Source organism: Hippocampus zosterae, chromosome 11, assembly GCF_025434085.1.
Source record: "Hippocampus zosterae strain Florida chromosome 11, ASM2543408v3, whole genome shotgun sequence".
Lineage (NCBI taxonomy): Eukaryota > Metazoa > Chordata > Actinopteri > Syngnathiformes > Syngnathidae > Hippocampus > Hippocampus zosterae.
Window position 1 is genome coordinate 9187948 of NC_067461.1, and position 8998 is coordinate 9196945.

The 8998-nt window shown below is 42.4% G+C and overlaps 2 protein-coding genes across 9 annotated transcripts; one reads left to right on the forward strand and one right to left on the reverse strand.

Moving 5' to 3' along the window:
* Positions 1-341: 341 nt before the first annotated feature.
* On the reverse strand, positions 342-4820 carry plek (pleckstrin). 7 transcript variants are annotated; one of them, XM_052080030.1, is made up of 11 exons: positions 4625-4820; positions 4461-4539; positions 3323-3508; positions 3051-3206; positions 2790-2971; positions 2600-2691; positions 2312-2496; positions 1644-1748; positions 1470-1553; positions 787-856; positions 342-632 (listed from the first exon to the last, which is right to left on the reverse strand). In XM_052080030.1, the coding sequence occupies exons 3-11, from the start codon at positions 3365-3367 to the stop codon at positions 520-522; spliced, it is 1032 nt and encodes a 343-aa protein (XP_051935990.1). In that variant the 5' UTR covers positions 3368-3508; positions 4461-4539; positions 4625-4820; the 3' UTR covers positions 342-519. The 7 variants fall into 7 exon arrangements, with proteins under 7 accessions (XP_051935990.1, XP_051935987.1, XP_051935988.1 ...); XM_052080027.1 differs by having other exon boundaries at positions 342-703; XM_052080028.1 differs by lacking the exon at positions 4461-4539 and having other exon boundaries at positions 342-703.
* A 1497-nt stretch (positions 4821-6317) lies between these two features.
* Positions 6318-8787, forward strand: avpi1 (arginine vasopressin induced 1). Of its 2 annotated transcripts, none has more exons than XM_052080049.1 (3): positions 6318-6500; positions 7347-7669; positions 8048-8787. In XM_052080049.1, the coding sequence occupies exons 2-3, from the start codon at positions 7347-7349 to the stop codon at positions 8292-8294; spliced, it is 570 nt and encodes a 189-aa protein (XP_051936009.1). In that variant the 5' UTR covers positions 6318-6500; the 3' UTR covers positions 8295-8787. The 2 variants fall into 2 exon arrangements, with proteins under 2 accessions (XP_051936009.1, XP_051936008.1); XM_052080048.1 differs by having other exon boundaries at positions 6322-6500; positions 7306-7669; positions 8048-8786.
* Positions 8788-8998: the final 211 nt, after the last annotated feature.

Below are 8998 nucleotides of genomic sequence, written 5' to 3' on the forward strand. Positions count from 1 at the left end.
TATTTTATTTCACATTTATAAGTGTTCACGATTCTCTCCTTGTCTGCGTAATCCTCAGTTATGTAGTGACCCCCCAGCCCCCGCCCCGAACAAAATGAGTTTATTTGTGCTTTTAATCCAACGCAAAGTGGTAACATGACAACGGCTCATTAACATATACGGTGAGGTTATACAATACAATACATGCTGATTTATATAGCGCTAAAATTCCCTATACATAATACACACATTACAGAAAAGCTCAAGCATTATTTAAGGAATAAAATAAAGTAAGCAGAAGACATTTACGTATTAATACACTCGCACGTTCCGGGAACGTGCGAGCTTTCCCACGTCGTTCCCAGCCAGGAATTCCGTGCACATGCATGTGTTGATATGATAGCACACTATCTCTAACTTCATGAAAGCGGAAATGAGAAGCGAAACATGAGGCAGTTACGCAGTGCTCCTTGGACTACAATTTTCAGATGACTCGAACGCAACCTTGAAGTTGTGAGAAAATGCACACTTCTCGCTTTGCTATCGAGCACCTCCATCCATAAACGAGAGCCTGCAGACCAATTCTAATTCCCAGTTTTGGACACTTCTTGCACGGCTTCGATCCACTCTTTTCTCTCCTCGGCAGTGGCCGCCTGCAGGAAGTAGTGCGTTTCATCAGAGGTGATGATTTCGAAAAGGTTGCCGTCCACGTCGTATCTTTTGGCTGGAATCGCAAGAGGCATGTGATTGAGAGATGAAAAGGTACTGAGGAGCAAGAAAAGGGATCACGTTTGTTTCTCAACCTACCGTCGGGCACAAAATCCACAGCCGTGACCACGCAGCCCCGCAGGTAGATGGACCCCAGGGGGTCATCACCCTAAATATAAAGATTTTAATTTCAGCATTTAAAAGCTAGTCACGCTTAACTGCATTGGTCTGAAAAATATTTTCTATAAATCTATCCATGCCAGCTACCTAGAATGACTGGCTGAACACTTAAATGCTCTTCCATTAGTTGGCTGAGCGTACAATTTATCTGTGGATAAATCTGTTTCCACTCATACAACAGAATAAAAGCTTTCCCACTCAGCAATCATTGTTTTAGGAATGCATAGAGCACAGGTGGTGTCAAACTCGAGGCTTGGGGGCCAGATCTGACCTGTCGCGTCATTTTATGTGGCCCGCAAGAGCAAATCAAACATGTCAATTTCTATGATGATTGCATGGAATTTTAACATTTCAACCTCTCATATATAATAAATGAGATATTGTCAGCATTTTCTTATTACCAAATCCCTGATTACACTAATTGAAACAATCGTTGAGTGAACCATTATTCTTGACTTCATTACATGTTTTCATAGTCATAACGTCCCTCAATGAGAAACGGTCACTATGATGTGGCCCGCGACAAAAACGAGTTTTCATCTAACATGGAGCATCGCACTTAAAGAGGATGGCAACTCTTGGAGGGGAAATGTAGTATTTACCTTGGTGGGATTGTAGTAATGCATATAGGCAGGGTCACTCCTCAAAATGAATTTCCGGACTTTCCAGTTTTTTCTCTTGTGGCCCTGTGAACGTTGATGCAATGATCGGAAGCTTCGGTCCATCACATTGCTGTTGGACTCAAACTCTTTGTCAAGTTATTTTACTTAACTTACCTGTTTCAGCAAACAGCCTTGTTTCACGATATTACCTCTGAATTCTCCCTTGACAAGAGTGTCCTCGTCACTGGAGTAGCCTTCGCAGAAGAATCCGCTGTCTGCCTGTCACAAAATCACACACGTCTAAGACACAATCTAAGACCTGCACCCAAAAACGCTGTCTATCACTTTCCAAACCAATTTACTCGATAAGACGGTCTAAATAAGTGTCTCAGACTGACAAAGGCTCTTGAGATCATCATTTTTACGCGCTGCTGACTTAGCTGACCATGTAAAGGGTGAATGCAAAATGACTGAGACCTTAAAACAAGTTCCTTTTTTTTACAAGTCTTGCCTTTTGGACCCTTTAAAGGGGAAGTCAAGCCCAAAATGTTCATTACAATATGTTCCTTGCACCTTCACAAGTCGAAACACTGTGCTCTGATTCAGATTGCGTTACTGGGATATGAGTTAAGCAGCAAATCCAACCCGTTTTTAGCTATCTGAGGCGCGGCCATTTTGGTACTTTCTGTCGTGTGTGTGGCTCTTGTATTGGATTTCACCGAAAAAAAGATAAAAGGCTCTCTCCGCTGTTGGAAACAATGGACCACCACTAAGTATAATTTCTCAAAGATTTTTTTAAGCATCCTCAGCAGAGCCCAATAAATTTATGTGCATCAACTTACAAAGTAGTAAAGAGCATCGGTCTGATCCAAGAAAACGGACTTCTCCCCGCTCACTGCACCCTCCTTAGAAAGATCGCCGGCGGGCTGCAAGAAGCCCTCGTTTAGGAGCCCTGTGGCTAACATGAGCGCCTCGGGCCTGTTTCTGGCTTTCTCCTTGGAAATGAGCCACTCCACCACCGTTGAACCTTTTTTTTTTCCCAAAGAAAACATGAAACCTTATCGTGAAACTTGGCATCAGTGTGGGGGGGGGGGGGGGGGGGGGGGGACAACTGACAAAAGCAACGCTACCAGTGAAGCAGTGGTTGAAGATTCTGTTCTCTTGCTCCAGTTTCAATTCCTTGACCCCTTCATCCTGGTCTCTCAGCTGAGTATACAGCTCACTAAGAGAACACAAATGGGGGACTTTAGTGAGATATCAAGCAAGACTGTCACATTAGTTACTTTTGGACTTGGTTTGTGCGGACTGTAGCGACCCTACGTCAGGTTGATGGTGTCGGGCAGGCGAATGGAGCGTCTGGTGGACTTCCTGGCAAACCTCTTGCCCCCTTGCAGGCACCCAACAGCCCTCTTGATGTCCTTCACCCACACTTCCCTCTCTTCCACATGCGACGCTTGGAAGAAATGCTCCTGTTTCTTGTGTGTGGTGATCTTGAACACCAACTGGAGAATTAAATGAGATCTCACTGATGTGCGTTTCTGCTGCAAGTAATGTGTGTGTGTATATCCGACACGGGCGTACCATTCTGTTGCCACAGTCCTGACAAGGACTGATGATTGCGGCCCCCTTAAGTGGGATCATTCCTTTGGGAGAATGGTCTGTTTTCTTCTTGTAGAATTCCAGCCCGTCTTCAGACAACACCACCCACACAGCCGTCCAGTAGTTCAACAGTGAGCTCTTTGAGCCACCAAGACATGACAGTTTTAGATGAATGTTTATTTGTACTTGGTATTATTATTATTTTTGTGCATACATCTGAAGATGATAACGGGGTGAATGGATGCGTCACTCACACTCGACATTTCAGATTTTAACTCATCAAATGTCAAATGCTGCATTGGCGTAAATGTTCTGTCGTCTCTCCATCGCCTCCCTATTTTCAGCCTCTCGATCTCTGTCAATCTCTTTTTATGTTGAAGCAAGAATCTTTCAGATTTGGATCAACTACCGTAAGGTACTGGGTGCTACTTGGGTCAAACCTTTAAAAGAAATATGGAAGGGTAAAGTGTGGAATTTAGCGCCATCTAGCGTTGAACTAGTAGAATACAATGACCAAAGCTCAATGCGAGTCTATTTTGAAGCACTACGGTGCCTCAGAGACCTTTTTTTTCAGCAAAAGTGCAAGCAATATGCCATCGCAAACGAAAGAAATTACGTTGATGTGATATAATGTATTGAAATTAATAACAATAAAAATAATGAACAGTGAAAATCACATTTTTTACACGCTGTCCTTTTTATGTTTTTACTTTCTGCTTGACACACTTAACTTTTTCTTTACAAAAAAAAGTGTCTGTCTCTGTGCCATAATCATGACCAGAATCATAATAATGTGTTGTAGTGGATCCAAATGTAAAACAGAGACCGGATTTATTCCGAAAAATTGTGCGCAATACTATAATCCACTGTAAAGATTCAGTTTAAATATCAACACTGATCTTCATTACTTACTGTGTATTGTGTATGTTAAATTGCTCCATGTACAGCACTTCGTATGCAGCGATGGCTGTTTGAATGTGCTCTATAAATACTGTTGACTTGACTTGACACGACATTTACATAAATGTTTGAAAACAAGCAGTTCTAAAATATTCAATGCGGCTGTATTATACTTGAGTTCAATTAGATGTAGATGCAAGGCAAGAATCACCTTGATTTGGACGTCACAATTGCTGTTGTAAATATGATCATGGTTAGAATTCTGTGTTGTCACATTTTATCTTGTACCGTCAATATTCCCGTCTAATGTTGAAGTTTCCTTTATTTTATCCCTGCACGCAGTAGTGGTTGCACAGACGCACATGAGCAGTGTAGGCCTCGAGGGTCCTTGAACTCAGTACTGTCACACTTAAAACTAAACACAAGCTGCCTGCCTTATGATCACACATGACTAATTGTTGAATTGCTCGGAAGAGAAAGAACAAAAATAACCTTGGGGAATGAACATTCTGCTTCACCAAGACTGCTCACGTGGCAGCCCACTCTGGTGTAATTTGATTACACTTGCCTTCTGCGTGGCACATTGAATAAAATGGGACATTTTTTGTGTATGTGCCGTACTGGAGGAGTCGATATGAGGAAGTCGGTGTTCTTACCTTTTTCACCAAGTAGCCCTCTCTGATCTTTTGAGGCTCCATCACTCATCTGTTGCTTTACTGTCCCCTCCGTGCTTCTTTGAAGAGGCACTGACTTCTCTCACTATTTTTTGTGTGTGTAAATATTCTACCCACTTGTCATCAAAACCGCAAACGATAAATGAGCAGGAAGGGGGCCTAATGTGTGTGTGTGTGCGTCAGATGAGCCGTCCATCAACTTCCTCTTTTTGTCAGCCGTTTCAGCTGACATTTCTGAGACTCAACGTTTGACACTTTTTGGAACATGACTCGTTTTGCAAATGTTCTTTATCCATCTTGGGTTTTTTTCCATTTATTGCAAAGCATAGGCTATATTTATGCTGTAATCCTGTCGTGTTAAACATTAAATGTTTGAAATCTTTGATACTTTCATGTTTATCGGCTTTTCCTGATAAAAAAACCTTTTTCTCCCCTTTGCTTTTAGTTTTAGTGGTCATGACTAACATGTTTGGAAAATACAGGACAGTATTCCGTCATGAGTGACAAATGGTGGAATTTTAGGGATGCATGTATTTGCTGACTTAAGTCTGTCTTTCACAGGTTCCTGTTTTATTCATTGCTCACGCAACATTGTGCTAATGGTTACTCGGGGGGGGGGGGGGGGTGGAGTAAACATTTAAATATTCATCTTGTGACATTACTTGTTGGTTGTATTTAAAAATGTGTATTAAAATTTTTTTAAAAATGTGTATTACTATCACGTAATGTTCATCCTGTATTTGTATGCTGCTTCATATACGTTATTAGTAGAGTTTTTGTGTTTGATACCTTTTGTTAAACACAAGTACTTCATTGGGTACCATTTACGATAATTAATAGGGCACAAAACCCAATCTGTTACTCTCTTGGCACACTTCTATTAAACACAATTTATAATGCACATTTCAACGAGGTGCAACTTAAAATAATGTGGGAGGTAAATACTGTACAAAAAATGTGGCCTGACCCCTTTCGTTTATAAAGAATTCATGATGGATGGCGGGCGGCCTCGGTGTCCAGTGGTTAGCGCGTCGGCTTCACAGTGCAGAGGTACTGGGTTCGATTCCAGCTCCGGCCTCCCTGTGTGGAGTTTGCATGTTCTCCCCGGGCCTGCGTGGGTTTTCTCCGGGTGCTCCGGTTTCCTCCCACATTCCAAAAATATGCATGGCAGGCTGATTGAACACTCTAAATTGTCCCTAGGTGTGAGTGTGAGCGTGGATGGTTGTTCGTCCATGTGTGCCCTGTGATTGTCTGGCAACCGATTCAGGGTGTCCCCCGCCTACTGCCCGGAGACGGCTGGGATGGGCTCCAGCACCCCCCGTTACCCTCGTGAGGATCAAGCGGTACGGAAGATGAATGAATGAAAATGAATGAATGATTGATGGCATTTGCCAATTGCCATACTCGGAAACCCTTCGACCCCTCACAAGGAAGTGCAAAATTACAAAGTAAGACTGTCTCCGTAATTATTCCACAATGCACTGAAGGCGGGTTAAACGTCACTGCTCCAAACTCATTCTGTTTACGAAACGGACCGCTCATGCCAAAACGCCCGACTGACGTCAAAGGAGAAGACTGACGTTTGCAGAGGCGGGGCCTTTCTTATAGCCTGCCTCTTCAACCTTTTGATTGGCCCTTGTAAATCTCTTCCCCGCCTACTGTGACGGAACTTTACCCTTTTTTGGCTTGTGGCACGTCAGCGATGTAACCGGCTCAAGGACACAAAGGGATCACCAAGGAACCAACAAAAATGCTGTACGTCACACACCGTGGCAGCGTTCATAAAAAACAAAGCTGTTGGCTGCATCAATGAAAATGTAATATAAGTGACTATTGTCGACACAAGACCATTATTTTGGTAAGTATTTGCAATTTTTAATTTTTGTGAGTCAGTCTAGTAGGGTGTATGTAAACATAAACACGCGTGTCGACTCAGCCAGTTATATAGTGACTGCATTTGTTTGTGAATATTAAGTATTTTATCTCGAGAGCCGTATTTTCCAGAGTTATTGGATTATTAGTTGGTTGTTTCAGCTGTGTTTTGTCACGACAGTTATTTTGCCATCAGTACACTGCAGCTAAAAGGCACGCGAGAAACAAATGGTGGTTTTTTCATCATAACTCATGCATATGACACCCCGTTATTTAATAGTTACGTTGTAGAATTGTTAAACGAGCCGGTCAAAGTGTGTTTTGATGTGTCACGACGAGCGACTGTTAATCCACGGCCTAACGTTCACTGACCGGAATTTGTGACCCAAATTGAGTTCAGCCTTTTGTCACTGCGAGTGATCTGCTGGTGCTCCACTTACAAGCTGCAATGGAGCATTCTTTTAAAGTGAAGTTAATAAGTCGGGTTTAAATAATGAAGCACAGCAGTAGACCCCCAAATGTAATGATCTGACGCTAACGTAATCCTATCAAGCTAATATTTAGCCCAATTTGAACCTTGTATAACAGAACTTCCACAGCAACACTATGCATGTAAATGTGTGTGCCTTTATAATATTTACTTGAAAATGTAATGTTATGTTCTGGTTCTGTAGTTATCATACTTATCCTGTTATCATGATATGTGAAATGTCAATTGTGGAGTTTCTTTAGAAGCCGCTGCTATCTCATCCATGTTCTGACTTGAAACTGTTATTTGCATAGTTTTACAGCACAGCCCTTGTATGTCACCTTGCCCTGCATTTTTCCTCAGATGGATAGTGGGCCCACATCCCCTCCTTCGTCCGTGGTGGCTAGCCCCTCCACCCTGTGGCGCCTGGCCGAAAGGCGAGCGCGTAAGGCCGGCTCTGGGAACATCTTCAGCAATGTGAACCTGTGGCAACTCCAGAGACTTTTCAGGGCTGCTGGAGACCAGGATGCAGAACAGAGGGCCCAACTAGTTTGGGCCCACAGGGATGAGACCGAGTTAGCCCAGGCCCTGGTGGGACTTAGGACCCGGAGTCATGGCAGAGTTCTGAGGGCTAGCAGGAGGGACTTAATGGGCACACACTGGTTACGGGCCTTCAATCATCTCAGGTACAATCAGTCTGATACATGGACACAATCAACCTGTACAATTTGTATGGGACAGGGACTGATTAATTGACCCATCCCCTAGATATGTTTGTATTAATAATTCAAACTGCAATTATACCACAAACTATACTGAAGTGTGTGTGTATAAATGCCACTAACAACTCAGACTAAACCCTCCTCAATATACAAAGATGGTCTCTCAGTAAAGACACCAATGACTGCGTCCCGATTAGCAAGTGCATTGGTCCCATCTTGTGGCATTTTGTGAAGAGCACAAATTTTATTTTTTTTTTAAGGAAATCGGTTTGGATAGGTTAGCTCTACGTAGAAAATACTTCAAGGTTCTTATTCACACTAAAATGTTTTCATTTCACTTAGGATTGAAGAGGGCTTCCCAAGCAGTCCGGAAAAGGACTCTGGTGAAGAGACAGATCCAGAAGCTGTGCCTCACAACAGCGAAGGCCCACATCAGCACACTACAACTGAGCAAACTACAGGGCCTTCGGCGGTTCTAAATGAGAGCCGAGGCTTCAGAAGGTCAGAGAGACCGCCTCGATCTTTCTCAAGCTCAAGGACAGGTGGAGAGAGCGACCCTGACAGATACCTCCACAGAATACAACACTAAAGGAGTGAAGAAGTCAAAGGAGATTTTCGTCCTCAGAATACAACACTAACGGCGTCAAGAAATCAACAACACTTGGACCAAGGGCACGTTTTAGCAATGTATTCATTGCTAGATAGCAGGATATCAGCGCGACAGTTTGTCTATTTAGGGATGTTTTGTTTATGATAGTACAGACTTACAAATGACTTAACTGAGCACAATGAATCAGTTTGCGCAGTGGCATAAGAATGCGTCGTCAGATACTCCAGTTTTACAGTTTTTGTGTTTTAATATTGATGGTTTACAACTCATACAATCTGTTTACTGTAATTATGACATGACCATTGCTGTATTGATACTTGCGGATCTCCATTGCAAATCGAAGACCCCTTGTACAGTACCAGCATACATTACATGTAAATGTATTTTTGGGATTGAAGGAAAACACTACCAACCTTATAAAAGAGGGTTCAATGTTCAATTTTCACTAAAGCCTGTGGTAATAAAGTACTGTACTTTTTGGTCTATAGTTTTGTTTTTTCTTTTATTTGTTCAACAAGGCAAAGATGAATTAATTCAAACTGCATGTCGATGTGATCGGCATTCAGAACCTCAAGAAAAAAAATCGGACATTAAACATTGTGGCAGATTCATGGTCATGTTAAGTTAGCTACGTTTATGTTGAAACGGAATGATCTCAAATCAACCATTTAGTCATTTCAAAC

Coding starts and splice junctions, on each gene's coding strand:
- avpi1 (XM_052080049.1), top strand. CDS start 7,347: ATGGATAGTGGGCCCACATCCCCTCCTTCGTCCGTGGTGGCTAGCCCC. Junction 7,670..8,047: donor CGGGCCTTCAATCATCTCAG/GTACAATCAGTC, acceptor CATTTCACTTAG/GATTGAAGAGGGCTTCCCAA.
- plek (XM_052080028.1), bottom strand. CDS start 3,367: ATGCAGCATTTGACATTTGATGAGTTAAAATCTGAAATGTCGAGT. Junction 2,692..2,789: donor CCCGACACCATCAACCTGAC/GTAGGGTCGCTA, acceptor GTGTTCTCTTAG/TGAGCTGTATACTCAGCTGA. Junction 2,497..2,599: donor CTTCAACCACTGCTTCACTG/GTAGCGTTGCTT, acceptor GAAAAAAAAAAG/GTTCAACGGTGGTGGAGTGG.